The 20,577-nt window shown below is 41.0% G+C and overlaps 1 protein-coding gene across 10 annotated transcripts in view; it reads right to left on the bottom strand.

Annotated features, from left to right (window-relative positions):
• Positions 1 to 20,577, bottom strand: part of LOC122565318 (phospholipid-transporting ATPase IC) — a 152,524-nt gene that overhangs the window by 17,508 nt on the left and 114,439 nt on the right. For 9 of the 10 annotated variants that reach the window (XM_087976047.1, XM_043721170.2, XM_043721168.2 and 6 more), the window contains 8 exons: positions 20,051 to 20,215; positions 16,375 to 16,486; positions 14,580 to 14,655; positions 12,867 to 13,011; positions 11,544 to 11,820; positions 6,478 to 6,701; positions 4,647 to 4,730; positions 2,261 to 2,506 (listed from right to left, as the gene is read on the bottom strand). In XM_087976047.1, coding sequence (XP_087832173.1) covers positions 2,261 to 2,506; positions 4,647 to 4,730; positions 6,478 to 6,701; positions 11,544 to 11,820; positions 12,867 to 13,011; positions 14,580 to 14,655; positions 16,375 to 16,486; positions 20,051 to 20,215 — 1,329 coding nt within the window. The remainder of the gene's footprint in view (positions 1 to 2,260; positions 2,507 to 4,646; positions 4,731 to 6,477; positions 6,702 to 11,543; positions 11,821 to 12,866; positions 13,012 to 14,579; positions 14,656 to 16,374; positions 16,487 to 20,050; positions 20,216 to 20,577) is intronic. The other variant, XM_043721169.2, reaches the window with a different exon arrangement.

The following is a 20,577-nucleotide window of genomic DNA, read 5'->3' as shown; positions in this document are numbered from 1 at the left end:
CTCATGATTTTATAAACCTCTATAAGGTCAACCCTTGGCCTCCGATGCTCCGGGAAAACATCTCCAGTCTATTCAGCCTCTCCCTTTGGCTCAAATCCTCTAAATCTGGCAACATCCTTGTAAATCTTTTCTGAACCCCTTCAAGTTTCACAACATCCTTCCGATTGGAGGGAGACCAGAACTGCACGCAATACTCCAAAACTAGCCTAACCAATGTCCTGTACAGCTGCAATATGACTTCCCAACTCCCATATCCAATGTTCTGACCAATAAGGGCATTTTCCTTATTCACTATCCTATCTACCTGTGACTCCAGTTTCAAAGAACTATGAATCTGCACTCCAAGGTCTTTTTGTTCGGCAACACACCCCAGGACCTTCCCATTAAGTGTATAAGTCCTGCTCTGATTTGCCTTTCCAAAATGCAGCACCTCACATTTATCAAAATTAAACTCCATTTGCCACTCCTCAGCCCATTGGCCCATCTGATCAAGACCCTGTTGTATTCTGAGGTAACCTTCTTCACTGACCACTACACCTCCAATTTTGGTGTCATCTGCAAAATAACCACACTCAAGTACAATCACTTAAACCAATATTTTTGGCTAAAGGATATTTTCAACTGGAGTAGAAATCACAGATCCATGACTAAATTAAATCATATAACGTTTACAATATAAAAGTGGGGCACATAAATAATGTCTGTAATACTTTGAAAAAACAGGCACTTACTTATAAATGTGTAATGAAGCATTTCCTTTAACAAGGTTATGTTGTCCTTAGTTTTTTTTCAGAGGTCATGAAAGACAGACGCCAAAAAGTCTAAGTTGAAGGGTTTCAGGCCCAGTTTGATTATACCTTACAGATACTGCTTCAGTAAAAGGCTTTCAAGTTTTTGAAAAAATAACTTGTACAATGAAAGGGGTGTGGCCAGTTTTCCCAGCTCAGCTTTTCTCTAGCTTGGTTTGGTTTGGTTTTGAGCACTTGTGTTGTAAAAGCTGCTGGACCAAAGAAGCAGGTCCATGATAATCTCTCTCTGACTTCTCTCCTGTTAAGAACCTGTGTTTGATTTTCCCATAAAAGGGTACTTATGGGAGTTGTTGCAACTATTGGGAACAGCATCAGTAAGTTGGGATGAGCTGTTGGGTTTTCGGATAGGTTAAGTTACTCGGTATTATGTTTTCTTTTGTTTGCGTTTCATTCGGTAATCTTGTAAATAAAGTCTGTTTTGTTTAAAACTAAGTGGTTTGACCAGTGTTATCTCTCTTGGAATAGCCACTTTACACATGTATAAACAACTAGCAAAGTTAGGGTCTCAGCTACATTCTTGAAATGTTTTGAGGGGTCTGGCCAGATCCATATCAAATGTCAATGTAATGGGTGTAACTGCTTCTTACTAGAGAGATCGCCTATCCTTGCTGTAATGTTTGACAAGACACTGGTCATTCATTCAATATCAAAGCCTGTGCTTTGTTGTTTTTCAAGAGAAGTGGATAGAGATGTAAAAACATGGTTTCCAAACAGAGTCATTAAAACCCATATAATTACGAGGATAATTTGCATTGCTCAGTTTGTAAAGCAATAATCTGGGATAGTACTGGGAGACCAATTAAAGGATGGATTGAGACATGCTTCATAATTTTCTGCATCTCTAAGATTGAATGTAAAAGGATCCAGACTCCCTTAACATTTGTCAAATCACACCGGAGGGGGCTTTAACCAATTGTCCATATAGCCTACTCATAAGCCCAGCCCTGCTCTATATGCACCCTTGCTTATTCTTTGATACAATGTGGGCATCATTGGCAAGGTCAGCATTTTATTGGCCCATCCCTAATTGCCTTGATCTGAGTGGTTTCCTCAGGAATTTCAGAGGTCAGTTAAAATTGCTGCAAACTTGGAGTCATAAGTAGTCCAGACTGAGTAAGGATGAGATATTTTCTACCTTGAAAGTGAACCAGACGGGCTTTTACAACAATTAATGATTGTATCATTCTCACCATTACTGAGGTAAGTCTTCAATTCAAGATTTCCACGTTATTAATCCAGTGACATTACAATTACCATCTTCCACTTTATTTTGTAACCACCTCGCTCAGATGATCCACAGATCAAAGTTAGTGAAACACTGACTTAATTGATCAGCAAATTTGAACTTCAAAAAAATATATTTTCTCAATAGGGTTCTTAGTATAAATAGTCATTAATGTACACTCTACTACGTAGTCCTGTGATGGCCAAAGGTTAAATTATGGACTTACCTCTATATTAACAGAAATTACCACAGCAGTGCCAATAGTTGTTGATAAAGACTGGTAATCTGAGACTGCTATGCCATCTTTCCCTGTAGTATCCAAGAATGCTCCATATGGTATAAAAAATATAACTACTGAACTGAGAAGACCGTGAAATAGAGTAATTAAAAAGATCCTATAATTGAAGAGTTCATTGCATTGTCCAATCTTGTAGAGTTTTGGACACTTGGTAATTAGTTTGTCACTTATATCCTGCAAACACAGAAAGATAGGAAAACATCAGATCAGAGCATTGGGATGTCCAATAAACCAAAACTTGATTTAATACAAAATATTATATCAATGTTTCTTAGTTGTCTGGAGTCATTGAGTTCAAACAGTAGTCTGGGAACTGAAACATCATTATAGAGCAAATGGTTTGATGTGGGCAATACAACCAATTCAACGGAATGACATTACTTAGGGCTTGTACACAAGTTGTACCTTACTTCATAGGGTGGGGTCATGTGATTAACAATTGGGATTGCAAGCTCCAAGATAGCAATGGCAAATATGGTGTAGACACTTTGATTGGACAATGCTGTCAATCAGAGGTGTGGCCCTTTAAATGTGGGTGCTTATTTTGACAGTGGGTGTGGTTTAATCAACTAAATCTGGGAGGGCTTATCTTGGCCAGAAACATGATTGCTTCACAGTTACACTGCACCTTCAGCAGAGAAAATCAAAACCCAGCTCTGACTAATTGGGTCACACCTAGCAATTTCTTTTCGATTGCTCAATTATTTATGGGGAAATAAGCAAGAAAATAAAATCAATGTTTTAAAGGAATAAACGGCAGTCATGACTATCAGATGTGCGGTACGTATTACTAGGAAAGTGCTAGATGTGAACGATGTATTTATCTACATCAAATAGAAATCAACAGGCCATATTTAGCTAAGATCCTTCCATTTTGGTGATTTTTGAGCACTGATTGACATTCATTGTGTTTTAGAAGTTGATGGGCCCATCTGAGCATTGGCATCTGTCCCTGATTCTTTTTAACTATATTTCCTCTTCCAAGCCACTAGATGTAAAAGGTGTTCACCAGACTATGCCAACTGTCCAATTATTTAACATTAACACTGGAAACTCATCCACTACTGTGTGAGATGGATCTACCATTGACCACGTGCATGCGAATTCCAATAAAGCAGAAAATCTCTTTTAAGTTGTCCAGGGGATGGAGTTAAACGGGATGGAATCCTTACAGCTTTTATTTTGAGGTGTGATTGATTACACAAACCAGAAGAAATAATGTCCCCATCATGAATCATGCAATGTCATGGAAAAACAACTAAAGAATATGGATAGATAACGACCAGAGGCTTTTTTATTCTCAATTTTACATGTTTTCAAGGCTAGGATAAACAACTAAATAATTTGGTTACATTGTAAGGGACCATGAGTAGGATGTATCCACAATAAGATCAAGTGAAGAATTTAGGAGGAACTTCTTTAACCATTGATAAGAACATGAAACCCACTGTAACATGGGATGGTTGAAAGAGATGGAGAAGACCTATGGGGCAGCTTTTCACACAGAGCGTGGTGGTGTGTATGGAATGAGTTGCCAGAGGAAGTGGTGGAGGATGGTACAATTACAACATTTCAAAGGCATCTAGATGGGTATATGAATAGAAAGGGTTTACAAGGATATAGGCCAAATGCTGGCAAATGGGATTACATTAATTTAGGATATCTGGCATGAAGGAATTTACCTGAAGGGTACATCTCTATGACTCCATGACTCTGAGGTACAAATTTCTTTTAATTCTTTCAAGGGAAGTGGGCATCACTTTCTAATTGTTCTTGAAAAGAGTGGCTTGCTGGATCATTCCAGAGGGCAATTAAAGATCAATTGCATTGGTCTGGAGTCACTTGTAAGCCAGACCAAGTAAGAATGGGAAATCTTCTTTCCTAAAAGATATCAGTGAACAAGGTGGATTTATACATCAAACAGTGGTTTCAGGTTCACCATTATTCAGACCAGCTTTCAATTCCAGGTTTATTAATTAATCAAATGTAAATTCTGCTGGATCCAAAGTGAGGTTTGAAACCGTGTTCCCAGAGCATTAACCTGGCTGTCTGGATTACTAGTCCTGTGATATAACCACTATGTCACTTTATTTGAAGTGTCACTTCACCTGACAAGGGAGCAGCACTCTGAAAGCTTGTGATTTCAAATAAACTTGTTGATCTATAGCCTGGTGTCATGTGACTTCTGACTCAATTTAGCAATGTGTTACAATTTTCTTCACAGTGCTCTGACCATCACTTGCATTGTTGGAGAACGCCTTGTTTATTTTCACTTGCGGAATCTGATGAACACAGAAGCTTGATGGCCCCTTACCTGATCCAGTGCTCCCAACAGGAGGACAGGCAGCCAGCTGTATGCCACTTTGTAGAAAGAGATGCACCACTTCTCAAAGACAGACTTTAGAGAAAACAGAGATCAGAATTCCGAAGGTTATTGTGCAGGTTAAAGAACAAGTTGATACAAAGCAAGTTAAAGCAATCCTATTTCGATGTAAACTTAGATTGATTGGCAAACTGGAGATTTGATAGAACACAGGGCAGGGCAGAATACATTTTGCATTTGAGTTGTTTTCTTTAGTTTCTGACTGAGAATTAACACCTTTGACTACTTGTCCGTTACAATTCAATCATTAGAATCACTTACACTGCAAAACAACATGCTGATGATGAATTCACCATTGATACCAGCTGGGAAAATTGAGTAACTAATCAGTAACCAATTAATCAACTCCGATGAGAGACTGGATAGGCTGGGGTTATATTTCGTACAGCAGAGAATGCTAAGGGGGGAGCCCGACTGAGGTGTGCAAAGTTATGAGGGATATAGATAAGGAAAAATGTTTTTTCTTAGTAGATGGGTCATTAGCCAGGAGACCCAGGTGTAAGTTCAGGAGTAGCAGATTTAGGGAAGATTTGAAGAATATGTTTTTCACCTGGAAGGTAGTGGGTATCTGGAACTCAATGCCTGAAAGGGACATAAAAGCAAGAACCTTCAAGACACTGAAGAAATCTTTAGATTAGCACTTGATGCAACATAGTATACAAGACCATGAGCCAAGTACTGGAAACTGGGATGAGAATGGAAAGGATGGGATGGCATAGTAGCTCAGTGGTTAGCACTGCTGCTTCACAGCACCAGGGACCTAGTTTCGATTCCACCTTTGAGCGACTGGCTGTCTGGAGTTTGCACATTCTCTCTGTGTTTGTATCAGTTTCCTCTAGGTGCTCTAGTTTCCCCTCCCACAGTCCAAAGCTGTGCAGGTTAGGTGGCTTGGCCATGCTAAATTGCCCATAGTGTCCAGGGATGCGCAGGCTAGGTGGATTCGCCATGGGAAATGCAGGTTACAGGAGTAGGGGGTGGGTCTGGATGGAACACTCTTTGGAAAATCGGTGTGAACTCAATGGGCCAAGTGGCCTATGTCCGCACTTACAGGAATTCTGTGAATTTTTATGTTTGATGACTGGTGCAAGCACAATGAGCAGAAGGGTCTCTTACCATGCTGTTAAATCTCCATGATGCTAACAGCTCATCAATAGTAGAGAGGTTGTCAAAGTGTACGATAGCATTATTTCCTTTAGACTGTGGGTGGTGTGATTAAAAGGTTTCCAAGAAGCTGGTTTTCTTGTTGGCAACACCTTCATGTTTTGTAAGGGGAGAGGTCAAAGGGCTGAAGATAGAATAGGAGGAGCAAGATCAATCTTTCTCATGTAAAATCCAGGCTAGCCACATCTCCAAGACCACCAAGGTTTGTGGGGTCAAGAACCATCAGCTTCACATATGGGCTTTTCACAATTTGGGGAATATTAGCAGTGTGCTCACACTAAAACTTCAGGAAACTGGGGAGGGAGCTGGTTGGCATGGGAGAGCTGAGGGAGCCAGGTCCCTCTCAGACAGTTTACAGATCTCACCTGGTCAAGTTTGCAAGAGGGAAATAGTCTCCTTAAGTATTCTTTTCATATTGTCAAATCAGGCTTGTTTTATACCAAATAAACATGCTGAGTTTTGGTTGTGTGAAGTCAGGTAAGTCCTGGCCTAGAAAGCCCTCAACAGAGCTGCTAACTGCACCCACTCAGAAATCCCATGCTTCCCATTGATTCAGAACGTCAGGTAAGCATATCAGCAACGTTAAGACATGTTTTCTTACCAGACCAGAAAATCCACTGAAGAATGCAAACCAGATTTGGACAAAGGAAAACGTAAATGTCTTGTATAGGAAATATCTCAGGAACTTGCAGATCCTTAAGTAAGACCATCGTCCATGAACCAGAAGCAGCCGTTCAAGGTAGCGGAACTGAGCGAGTGAGTAATCGCTGGACAAAACAGCTTGCATGCCCTCCTGTCCGCTGATCCCAACTCCAATATGCGCCGCTGGGGAAAGACACAACAGTTTGTAAAATCACTTGCTGTGAACTGGAACACTCTCAGTCTCAGACCATTCGCAGGTTCTGGAATGACATTTTTCATTTGACTCTGGTGGAGTCAAACCCACTGACATTCGAGAGGCTGGTTGATTTGCACCTCCTCCTGGTGTCACAAAACTTGTTCCTTTTTTTCTAAAAGCTGTTCCTTGGTTCAAGGAGACTCTGTCCTTGTTTTATTGGAGGGGTAATAAACCAGGCCGGGCTCCAAACAGTCTGATTTGGTACAGAGATGAAAAGGATTTTGAGAGGCCTTTTGTTTATATTTAAACAGATGAGACTTCAGGCCAAAGTGGTCATGTTTTAGAAGTGACCTGTATAATGAAAGGGGAGTGGTCAGCTCTTTAAATAGACTGAGCAGTTTTAGTTCAGTCTTGAACTGGGAGGTTTAACAGGAAGTATGTGGAAACTCTCTCTCTTTTCTGCCTCTCAACTTCAACCTGTAAGCATGTGTTCTAGTTCTACTGGTTTTTAAAGGGAGTTTACTTATTGGGACTGTTGTGTATTTCGGAAGAGCATAATTAAGTCTAGTTGGATAGGCTGTGTTCTGTAGGGGTCCTTTACTCTGTTTTTGTGCTTCATTGTGTAACTTTGTGAATACATTTTTTGTGTTTTAAAATCTAGTAATCAACCTAGCTATCTTGCTCTGGATAATTTCCACTGTACACTTAGCAAAACAAATTGCTAAGTTATGATCTGGTGCTGCCGGCTTAAGAATGTTTTGAGTGGTCTGGCCTAGTCCATAACACTGGGCAGTTAGAAATGGGAAATAAACTTAACGCCAACCCAACACCATAAAAACAGAGTCAACTTGGGACTGGTTCTTGAATGATCTTGAAGCTTTGTCCAATCAGCATATCTATTTTTCACCTTTTATGCAAATCAGTGAAGATTGGGGACAATATTTCATCCTCAAAACACTCAGCACTGGAGCCCCCTGGTGTGTGTACGCAGCACCCTACTGTACTCACTGTATACCTATGACTGTGTCGCCAAATACCAGATGAATGCCATTTACAAGTTTGCTGATGACACCACCATAGTCGGTCGAATCATAGATGGTGACAAAACAGACCACAGACGGGAAGTGGAAGAGCTGAAAAATGGTGCACTGAGAACAATGTTGGCAAAACCAAGAAACTCATTATTGACTTCATGCTCCCCTACACATTAACAGCATAGAGGTGGAACGAGTAGAGAGTGTCAAGCTCTAGAGAGTGGTCATCCACAACAAGCTTTCTTGGACTCTTCATGTGGATGCACTGGTTACAAAGGCCCAACAACGTCTCTTCTTCCTCAGGCAGCTGAGGAAATTTGGAATGATGGCGAATACCCTTGCCAACTTTTATAGGTGTGCCATCGAGAGCATTCTGTCTGGATGTATCACTACCTGGAATGGCAACTGTACCATTCAAGATCGGTGATGGTTATAGGAGTGGTGAACCAGGCCCGGACAATCACAAAGGCCAATCTCCCATCTATAGAATCTATCTAACAGGCCCGCTGGCAAGGAAAGGCCGCCAGCATTCTCAAAGATCCCTCCCACCCTGGCAATGTTTTTCTACAATCTCTACCACTGGGGAGAAGGTACTGAGGCCTGAACACAAGCACCAGCCGGTTTTGTAACAGTTTCACCCTACTGTTATTAGAATGCTGAATGGACTCACAAACTCTTAACATTCAGATTAGATTAGATTACAGTGTGGAAACAGGCCCTTCGGCCCAACAAGTCCACACCGACCCGCCGAAGCGCAACCTACCCATACCCCTACATTTACCCCTTACCTAACACTACGGGCAATTTAGCATGGCCAATTCACCTGACCTGCACATCTTTGGATTGTGGGAGGAAACCGGAGCACCCAGAGGAAACCCACACAGACACGGGGAGAACGTGCAAACTCCACACAGTCAGTCGCCTGAGGCGGGAATTGAACCCGGGTCTCTAGCGCTGTGAGGCAGCAGTGCTAACCACCGGGCCACCGTGCCGCCCACCAATTCACTTGTACCTGTGCTTTTGTTTTTGCCATTGTTTACCTATTATTTACTTATCTATACGACTTAACTCTGTGATCTACCTGTATTGCTTGCAAGACAAAGCTTTTCACTGTGCCTCGGTACACGTGACAATAAATTCAATTCAATTCAATTCATCTTGCTCTAAAGGCAGCACATATCAATAAATGACTGTTGTAAATTTTGGCTGCTAATATTTAAAATAAACCAAAAGAACTGAACCTATTGGGGCTGTGCAGGGAAAGGGAAAGAATACTCAGTGTTCTCACGGATAAGACGCTAAGAGTTTAAGACACAGAAGTAGAATTAGGCCATTCAGTCTGCTTCACCATTTGATCATCATTTAATCAATGTTAAGGAGATAAAAACAAAATATTATACTTTAAAATAATGAGAATGATTGAACTGGAAAATAGTCTTCTTAAGTATTCTTTTCATATTGTCAAATCAGGGTTATGTTTCACAACTCCATTCTTCTGCCTTCACCCCATAACCTGCACCCCCTCAATAACTAAGAACAGGAGATGGAAAGGGAGGAGGAGAAAAGATCAGTCAAGGCAGGAGTCATTTTAACACGATACCCCCGGGTAGGAAACTCATGGGATTGGATCACCCAACAATAGAACATGGTGCAGTGCAACACTGTGTCTGTGTTGGCCATGATGCCATTCTAATTTAATCTCAGTTACCTGCACATGGTCCATATCCCTCTGTTCCCTGCTTTTTCATCTGTATATCTCGATACACATGACCTACACTAAAGTAAGTTCCTTCCTTTAAGTTTAGAGAGGAGGAAATTCTTATCCCCCCCCCACCCACAGCCTCTATCCTACACTGTCTCTCCCTCCATCACCCCCAGCCTGTGCTGTCATCTTGTATTCCACTGAACAGTTCTGGGATCCTTTTCTCAAATGAATGCTTGATCTTTTGATTGTATTCTGAGGATGAACCTATCTCTATCACTTTTAGGTTTGGATTAATCATAGAAATTGTTTGGATGAGGAGCCAGAACTGTTGTTTCTTTATTTGGAAGCAGAGCTAACAATATAAAACCATCAACATTTCAAGCCGTTTTCATTTCTTTCTCCATGATACCTTGTTATTACTAAGCTCAACAATCTTCCACCACAATGATAAGAACTTTACATATCACCAGGACCTGGGAAGAGAGCTTAAAGTAGAAAACGTCCCACAAAATCTGGGTTCGAAATATCTGATTTGCCTGTTTATTAAATACTAGGACTGGTGTGACATCCACCAAACAACATTAACCTGCTAAAATATCACAGCCTGTTCCTAACACTGGGTCTCAAAATGTTATCACCTATTGAAGCAGCACAATGGAAGACTGATCTCCTTTTTAAAGTCTCAAGATCTTAAATCACATTGTATTAGTTTCTGCTGAGCTTCACTGTTTTAAATGAAATAGTTCAATTACACAGAAAAGAAAAGGAATAGATCATACTTCTTTTACCATGGTTTTCATAACCAGTACAGTTTCCTAAAAAAAATGCCATTCTTAAGATTTGGGTTTAATGTGTTGTAAAAATAACTATTGTACAAACCACCAGGTGGCAGCACAGTTCCTGTAAACACTACACCTGAACATGAAACAATATTGGACATTGAGACCAATTTTTATGTATTGGCCTTGCTTAAGGAGAAATTAACAAATAATTTAACTGTAAAGGAAAAAACAAAGGCTGGTAATGACTCAAAGTAAAATTGGGTGTGTAGGATTAAGAGATAAAAGTTCAAACTCATAAAAGGAAAATTGTGAGGGAGTTCTTCGCTTGAAGAATGATTAATATGCCAAATTAGATTTCAGAAATGGTGGCAAAGACCTTGAAATCACTTAAAAAACTAATGTCTTTGAGTAATGGGCCATTAAGTTACCTGATTCCCTAGCAGTTCCTGAAACCAATAAGAATGCAGGATGTGGTAAGCGATAGGAGGATTAATGTCTGAATCCATAAGAATCGAGGACCACATTCAACTACGGCATTCCATTAATATAATCTACCTGCATCCAATTGCAAAACTATTAAAGGTTAAATTTTCCTTTTTAGTAATAAATCAGAGGGATCTGACATCAATCAACCAACATTAATGAGTTATTTCAGGGGCTCACAGCACCTTTCCAGTGTGTGTTCCATAATGTTACCGTTCTTTTAAATGCTCGATGTCTCTGAAATAATGCTGCCAGTATTGCTGATGGTTGCAGTCACAGAATATTAGAGTATTACAACACAAAAGGAGGCCATTTAGCCCATCAAGTCCATGCTTTTATTCTACTACTTGGTGCCAGTGGTTCTTTCTGCACATATCATTCCCCTGTTCACTCTTCATACCCTTTAGTTTGTTTTTCCCCCATCACCTGAATTCCCACTCCTGTTTGCCTGTAATGTAACTCTTCCCACCAGATTAGGCTCCCATCATATAGACAGGACACACAAATTGAGATTTCCATGGATACTGTACTGAGGTGGCTTGAACAGGTTCCCATCCCCCTCAACTTACCTACCCCATCTTGTCCCAAGCTCACGCATTGTCCCCTCCTTCCTCATACTCACACTGATCTTCTGTAAAACTGAAATTACTGATTAACAACTGAAGTTAACTAGCTGATTAGTTAACTAGTCAACTAGATTAATTTAGGATATCTGGTCAGCAAGCACGAGTTGGGTCTGTTACCATGCTGTAGATCTAACACTGCTCTATGGCTTTGGACCTTAGCTGTGTCTCTCTCTTCATGGCTTTGAGAGTTTATTCTTACTTTTCAGCATGTTAACATCATTCGCTCCATCTCCTATGGCCAGCGTGATGGCATTCTTGTACTTTTTGACCAGCTGTACCACCATGGCTTTCTGCTTGGGAGTGACACGACAGCAGATGACAGACTTGCACAGACAGGCCAGCTCCACAAATGCTCTCTCATGAGCCTCCTCTTCACAGTCAACTTCCTCTCTTGATTTTGGGTTAATGACAGTTCTCAACTTCCAGCAAGATGTCTTCTTCCTTTTCGATTGCTTCAAGCGTCTTGTGAACTTGTTCTAAATGTAGATTGGAAAATGTTACAAATTCAACAAGTGGAGTTGAAACGGAATTGATATTTGTAATTAAACGTTTCACTAATGGGAGGCAATATTCCACAACGCTTTCCCCACTGTCTCCCACTGACAGTCCATGAACACTTTTGAACGGGTCTAAGTGTATATATTTGATACAACTTATCCAAATTTGAAATTGAACTAACATGGTTGCAAGACCAAGAGACCTTGCAAAGTAACCTGGTATCTCCCTCACAGATAAATAAGAACGACTGGAATATGACTAGAAGCAACACCTTCAAGTCTAGATATGAAGAGTATAAAAGGGAGCTAAGCACAACAGACATCCAGACTTCAAAGCTGTGTTAAATCTTAAGAAATTTATGCTAAAACGTAAAAAAAAAACTTGTAAGTCTCAGTGAAATATTTACATTTCAACAGATTAATCAAAAAATGTGAACAACTGGTTTGACTAACTATTATGGTCAACCCCAACAATAAAACAAAATAATAACATGCTAATATGAAAAATGAAACAACTATTTGTAGTTGTAGGCCAGGCAATAGGATATAAAAAGGAAATCATAATCATGGGAGATGGTGCAGGATGAGATAAGGGAAGTCTAGCCCAGCATGTGTCCTTTCATACTCACTACAATTTTTACCATTTTAATTGATGTCACCTCTTATTCTTCTAAACTCCAGACAATAAAGGTCCATTTCACTAACTCTGTTGTCAAAGTATAACTCTTTAATTCCAGGAATTAAACTGGAAATCTACACAGCTCTCTTTCGATTAGTTTCATTCCTCAATGCAATTATCTCACTTATGTCACTTCCTCTGCTTGTTCTCAGGTCCAGATCTGGATCATGCTACATAACATGTCATGTTCTGTGTGAGTGTTACAGCAAAATCCATTGGAAGATCGATAATTCTCCCATTTTCCTGGTCACTGTTAAGATCTGCACACAACATAATTGCTATTTCTTGGTAAAATAATGCTTAATAGAGTCTAAAAGTAAATAAGTCGAAGGAACGTGTAGCTTACCAAGAAGCTTCCCGTGATAATCAGAGCCTTGTTGTCACACGAGAGCAGGTCAGGCTGCTCACTGTTGCTTATGGCCCCAGAAATTGTTGCAATGTTGTTATCCTTGTACATGTAGTTGCTCTTCTGTAACTTCTCCAAGGCTTTGCTGAGGTGGTGAAATGACAGAAATGTGCACTATGTTACTGTTGGCTCACATTTCACACAGGATCCCTCAGCTCATGCTCTTGCAGTTAAGTCAGAGGTCTGTAAAACATTCTAACTAATCACTATTTAAAGGGTTACATTTAATAAAGTGAATGAGCTACTGATCATTCCAAAAGTCCCTAGATACTTTCGAATCAACCTATTCAGATGTGTTCTGACATATCTCTGGAGCAGGCAGGACTTGAACCCAGGCTACAATTAGAAATAAAAGCAGCTTACAGGAGATGGGAGAGGGGGAGAACAGTGCACTCTCACGCTGCCAAGGATGTTAATAATAATCTTTATGATGATCATTTCGTACTCAAGCCTTAAAACGAAAGGTTTTGTCATGTGCTTAGGAAGCAACACAATTCGATTTTGTGTCATTCATTGATGAGATGTGATTGGCTGTGCCAGCTTTTGTTGCCTATCCCTGGTTGCCCATGAATGAAATGTCCATTCGGAGGTCAGATTAGAGTCAAACACATCGCTGTGTGGTCACACGCAGGTAGATATCCTTCCCTTAAACAGCACTATTTGCAACAATGGTTACCTTGAGACTATCTTAATTCTAAAGTTTTAATCAAGTACAATTTTCATCATTTGCCCCAGTGGGATTCAAACTCACCTCCCCAGGGGTCCTCTAGATATCTAACCCACTGATACTGCCACTATACCACTACCTCACCGTTGTATCTAATCATGGTGCCATGAATTACTACAGTTCATTGAGTGTGCATTCCAAAGGCCTGGATTTAGGCCCAAGCCTAAATCTTCAGAAAAGATTTACAAGGATGTTGCCAGGGTTGGAGGATCTGAGCTACAGGGAGAGGATTGAACAGGCTGGGGCTGTTTTCCCTGGAGCGTCAGAGGCTGAGGGGTGACCTTATAGAGGTTTACAAACTTATGAGGGGCATGGATAGGATAAATATACAAAGTCTTTTCCCTAGGGTTGGGGAGTCCAGAACTAGAGGGCATAGGTTTAGGGTGAGAAGGGAAAGATATAAAAGGGACCTAAGGGGCAACTTTTACATGCAGAGGGTGGTACGTGTATGGAATGAGCTGCCAGAGGATGTGGTGGAGGCTGGTACAATTGCAACATTTAAGAGGCATTTGGATGGGTATATGAATAGGAAGGGTTTGGAGGGATATGGGCCAGGCGCTGGCAGGTGGGACTAGATTGGGTTGGGATATATGGTCGGCATGGACGGGTTGGACCGAAGGGTCTGTTTCTATGCTGTACATCTCTATGACTCTCTATGACTCTAAACAGCAGATTCCAATCATCTCTCTCTCTGCCTCACCCAGAGCAGGAAGGCTGGGATGCAGAGAATCCCACTCTGTGAGATTCCTCAGTCCTAACCCACTCAGTGCTAGTCAGACATAGTTATGTCATAGCAACAGACACCCAAAGCATTTTCACACCTCCCTACAATGCCAAGGTTATCTTCCACACCCCTTATATTGTGGCAGCTACACCACACTGCTGAAGCAATTCACTAACAGGGAACACCACTCCTCATTACTGACCTGATATCATGCCCATCAAAAAGCACCATTCGGTCCGAGAGTAACTTACAGGAATATCCAATATTAATTGCCGTTTCTATTGAAAATGGGGGAAAAAAAATGAAATTACAAAAAAGGTAATTGCTATTCATTCAAAAAGTGTTGCTGTCTACCTAGTAAGCATCTAGGAATCACAGGCTTTTCCCAAAGGCTTTATTGACCCATATTCCAATGTTGAAAATATGTATTTGCCCACATCAGCAGCAACTGCATTCTGCTGTGGCTCTCAACTCTGCATTGCAGCTGTAACAATTTCTGTGTCAGGGAATGAAACAGTGCTCAAATTCATCTTATACCATGGTCACAGAATTCGTGCAATCTCCCAGTCTGAAGATGATGCCTCGATACTGTAACAGTCGGATAATGGTTTTTGCTCTCTCCTCTTTTCAATGGCACTGTTCCTCTGTGTTCCATTAACATGGGAGTGAGGTGCCACAGAGCAATGCTTTGGGATTCTTTGAGGATTTGGGTGGACAGCAACAGCCTATAGGGTTAAAGTCAGACTGTATAAGCCAGGTTTAAGTTTGCAGTCATTTGAATTAAGATCAGAAATGTGCCAAAGCACATCAGAGACTTTAGTTTATGTTGCCGAACTGAGACCTGACTGGTCCTTTTTTTTGTATTGGAGCAATTGTGGATTCTGTGGTAGAGTAAGTGAAGACAAGAGATCATATGCAACTGTCCAACCACACCTGGCAAGTCAAGGGGAGTAAGGTGCATTGAGGCAGGCACTGTGTGTGGACAAGACAGCAAGGGTGTTACAGTATGGTTATTAATGCTGAGGAAGGGGATTGGGTGGGAAATAGTGACAATGATTTTTCTGTCATCATTTTGTTCATGATTGTTGGTTGGAATTTTAAGACGTTTGTTCTGCAGCTCCACTAATTTGGTGGAATACAATTGTAACATGGTTGAATCTAAAGAGTGAGGTCAATGGAGGAGTCCTGGGAGTGCTGTAAAACCACTGGGACAGTAATGATGGGCAAGCCTGGGCAAGTGCCCTTAAATCTAGCAGCAGGACCTCTGACCCCTTGAGTCAGTGACAGAGCCAACATCCAGCTGCCTGTCCAGGCATGAGATTGGCCACTTTACCCAGGTATGCACGGCTAATGAAAGCAGCATGTGATCCTCAGACAAAGCTCGACCCTCCTTCCAGAAAGAAACAGACCCTTTTCTAGTCCAGCCTTCTGACTCAGGCTGCAAGGTCGGAGACTCCAATCCTTGCTTTCAACTCCAGATTCACTAATTAACTTTAAATTTCACCTCAGCACTGGTGTGATGTTTACTCATCAGCCTGGGTCTTTGGATTGATAAATCCTGTGACATTTCCACTGTTCTGTAAAATGCCTTGTGTCTTTGCATTGGCCGAAGATAGACCACATTCAAAAATAATCACAAAGCAAACCTAGTTGGCTGTTGAAAGGTAGGTGGACGTGAATGGCAGAAAGAAAACTTGGTTGAAGATTGTGGTGCTGGAAAAGCACAGCAGGTCAGGCAGCATCCGAGGAGCAGGAAAATCAACATTTCGAGCATAAGCTCTTCATCAGGAACAGGGGTCCAATGAAGAGCTTATGCTCGAAACATCGATTCTCCTGCTCCTCGGATGCTGCCTGACTGGCTGTGCTATTCCAGCACCACACTCTTCGACTCTGACCTCCAGCATCTGCAGTGCTCACTTTCTCCCAGAAGGAAATCTTGCACAAGTGAGGAAAAATGTTAAAAAGTATATTTGAATAATTTATGATGATTCCAGCACCTTTCTTATCTCCGGTCAGTACCCAAATTTTAATATCTGCCTCCTTCAAATTCTGAATGGTTTCAGGGACTCCATCTTGCAATTTATCCTCAATAGCAGTGGCTCCGATTAGCTGTAACATAAATGCAAAAAAGCACTTCACTTAAGCAAAGGCCTTCAACACGTTTGCAAGCATTATGCTGAAAATAAGTGTGTATAAGAGAGCCACGCCTGAAGACTGGTACAGCTAAAGATTCTGTTCCTGGTCGACTAGAATTTCTTACCATTCTGATAATGTTTCCACTCTCTATAATTTGATTTTAGCTTTCCTTGGTAATCCCCATCATCCCCTGTTGAGGGATTTTATCCAGTCATTTATTCAGCTTGGAACCTGATCTGGATTAGCTGGATTTATGTTGGGGTCTTTAAGTAGCCTCAGTGCCCAGAAAACAAACAGAGGAAAGTTAGGTGGATTTCTGATACTACCAAATGCCACCTGCACCTCTGCCTGAGGACATTGGGTTAAAAAGGTTTGACCTCCTCAGTGATGTTCCCACAGTTGAGGAACCTCCTGATGCTTTGATGTTGGTGAATGGGAATTTTAACCCCAGAGGACAGTAGGTTCAGGTTGGCTGGGAGGTTAAAGACTGCAATTAGTTTTGATGGAAGCAGAATGAAGAGCAGGCAGTGCTCCCAGGGTGTGAATTAAAAGTTTAAATATTTCACCACAACGTCATTTCCTCCACAGCTTAACCTACCCCCCGAAAGAAAAGACAACACCTAGAGCAGCTTTTCCTCTGGCCTGCTTCATTTTCCACCATGAATGGGACACCCCACCAACCTTTCTGTTCCCCAGTCTCCTTCAGGAGGCTTGCAACCTGCCCTTTGAAGCCTTTTCTATTATTCATTTGTGGTATGTGGCAGCTGCTGGTATTTATTGCCCATCCCTATTTAAGAGCCAGATTGGATAAGGATGGTAGTTTCCTTCCCTGAAGGAGCTAAGTGAACCAGAGGGTTTTTCCCAACAATCACAGAATCCTTAGTCTGGAAAAACCCAGCAGGTCAGGCAGCACATCTGGGCAGAGAATCAAATCTAATATTTACAGATCAATGATTTTCATCCATTCTAGTAAATGGATCTGGAATGCCCTCTCTGCCTGATGCAGTCTGGCCTGCTGTGTTTCTGCAGCATTTTCTGTTTTCATTCCATTTTACTAATGTTGATCTTGTAGTCTTTTGTACTATCCAGAATCTGAATGGAATTGCTCTCTAAATACATTGTTAAATTAGCTTGTTTGAATTCCACAATTCAGAAGAGATCAAGAAAGGTCCATTGATGGTGTTGCAAAACACACCTCGTTACACCAATATAGAATTCAACTGAATCTCAGGGAGGCAATGGCCTGGTGTATTGTCACTGGACTGTTAATGCAGAGACCCAGGTAAATCAATAAAGATATGGAATTAAATGTCCCTAATGATGAAGATGAAACCATTGTCGATTTTCGGAAAAAAACCCATCTGGTTCATTAATGTCCTTCAGGGAAGCAAACTGCCATCCCCACCTGGACCTGGAGTGACATGTGACTTCAGACCCATAGCAATGTGGTTGACTCTTAACTGCCCTCTGGGCAATATATGCTGGCTTAGCCAGCAATGCCCACATCCTGTGAATAAGTTCAAAATAAAGGAGTTTTTCCTAGTCTCTGATTCAAATGTTTGGTAGCTGCAATGGGCTGCACAGACTTCATATTATAGCACCACAAATTGAAAAGTTTAAACCAATTAGTCTTTAACAAAAATGAAATAACTGTGAAGTAAAAATGCATTTCCATGCACACCACAGTTTGCCTGAAATACAAAGACGTGTATTAATTCTTAAAATGAGATGTTAAAAAACATTTGTCAAAATTTCAGCTGAAGCAAACAGAGGTTTGTTTTCCAGTTATCAGAAGGTTTCAGATGGAGAGTATTCATCTGACCCTTGTTACATATTTAATACAATATTTATCAATAAGATGATGAGGAAGGAAGGTGTCACTTATGAAAAACAATTAGATTACTGAAGAGAAAGCTGAGCTCTCGCACTCAGGTTGTTTATAGCATCAGTAACCTCATAAAATGTCCCAAGACACTTGACAGGAAAATTATCAGATGTAATTGACAGCAAGTGTAAGGAGATATTAGGACAGATGGCAAAAAGCTTGGTCAAAGAGTTAGGTTTGAAAGGACCATCTTAAAGGAACAAAGACACATTACAGGAAAAGGAAGCTTTGGGAGAGACTTTGAGCTTCGAAGCTCAGTAGCTAAGAGACAACCACCAAGGACTTAAGAAAGTGAGGGAATATGGAAGAGACCAGAATTGGAAGAATACAGTCATAGAGTTAAGACAGCATGGAAACAGACCCTTTAGTCCAACCAGTCCATGCTGAACATAATCCCAAACTGAACTATTCCCACCTGCCTGCTCCTGGCCCATATCCCTCCAAACATTTCTTATACATTAGATTAGATTAGATTACTTACAGTGTGGAAACAGGCTCTTCGGCCCAACAAGTCCACACCGACCCTCTGAAGAGCAACCCACCCAAACCCATTCCCCTACATTTACCCCTTCACCTAACACTATAGGCAATTTAACATGGCCAATTCACCTAACTTGCACGTTTTTGGCCTGTGGGAGGAAACCGGAGCACCCGGAGGAAACCCACGCAGACACAGGGAGAATGTGCAAACTCCACACAGACAATTGCCCGAGGCGGGAATTGAACCCAGGTCTCTGGCGTTGTGAGGTAGCAGTGCTAACCACTGAGCCACCGTGCTGTCCACATATATTTTCCTAAATGTCTTTTAAACATTGCAATTGTATCCACACCCACCACTTCCTCGGGTGGTTCATTCCACACGTGAACCACTCTCTGTGTAAAATAATTGCCCCTCATGTCTTTTTTTTAAAATCTCTCTCCTCTCACCTTAAAAAATATGCCCCCAGTCTTGAAATCCCTGATCTAGAGAAGAGGCACCTACCATTAACTCTATCTGTAACCCTCATGAATTTATAAACTTCTTTAAGGTCACCTCTCAACCTCCAACTCCCAAGTGAAAAACGTCCCAGCTTATCCAACCTCTCCTTATAACTCAAACTTTCCATACCCAGCAATATCCTGGTTAATCTCTTCTGAACCCTTTCCAGCTTAATAACTGGGCAACTAGAACTGGACACAGTATTCCAGAAGAGGCTTCACCAATGTGCTGTATAGCAGGGTTGGTTACAGAGTTACGGATGGGCAAGGCTCTGCAAGGATTTGAACAGCAGGATGTTGGTGTACCATGTCTTCCTAGTGAACCAACTTAGTATTGACAGGGCAGGAGTGTAACTCAGAGAGAAACAGGCCACTATAAATGTTCAGATTACACATTAGCAGTGGTTATACAAGTATCTCCTGCATTGATCTAGACAAACACCCTTATCATCAAGCTCTGTGTTTCTTTCAATATTATTAAAGGTCTAAATAATGAAGATTCTCCTGGCAAAGGTTAACTTGAAAGCATCCTATTGGCTATATATAAATAATGATGCTCAGAGGCAACAAACTGGTAGAAACAGCCATTATTGTGTCTATAAGTTAGCAAATGAAAGGGTTTGACTTGCAAATACCTCTTCCGGCATAACTATTTAATAAAGCCTATGGCTTACCACCAGATCTCTTTCAATTTCTTCATACAACTCATCGAGCAACCTTCCACGATTCTGTAGAATGACGCTAGCTTTGTGGTGCCTTTGGTTCCAGTCTTTGAAGTAGCTTTCTTCCACTTCTTTGTATGCCAGACACAATGTCCGCAGTGTTTCCGCAGCAAAGTACTGCAGAAAGCATATCAATTTTCACAACACAGTCCTGGCAAATGAAGCTTACCTTCAAGCTAGCATTGATTTATGCCACAATTTATGTGTGAAAAGATTATTGAAGATACAGTATTCCCTATGCTGCCTACCTCAACAATATTTCATAAGCAAGGGACGCTCTTTCTAATATTTATGCTGGGATGCTAACCTATTTATAATGAGAAATATTTACAGTACATCGGGGAGAACTACATTTGAAAAGTTAGACTTTTCAAGTGATATTCAGAATTGTATAAAATATCTTAAAATGTACTTGAATCATTTGAAAAGAATGAGTTTAGGCCAAGATTTGAATGCTATGCAATGCCATATTTTAAAGC

This window comes from Chiloscyllium plagiosum, unplaced genomic scaffold (assembly GCF_037043375.1).
Source record: "Chiloscyllium plagiosum isolate Xiang-an unplaced genomic scaffold, Cpla_swu_hap1 HiC_scaffold_28, whole genome shotgun sequence".
Lineage (NCBI taxonomy): Eukaryota > Metazoa > Chordata > Chondrichthyes > Orectolobiformes > Hemiscylliidae > Chiloscyllium > Chiloscyllium plagiosum.
The sequence above is the reverse complement of the archived record's forward strand: the minus strand, read 5'-3'. Positions and strand labels throughout refer to the sequence as shown.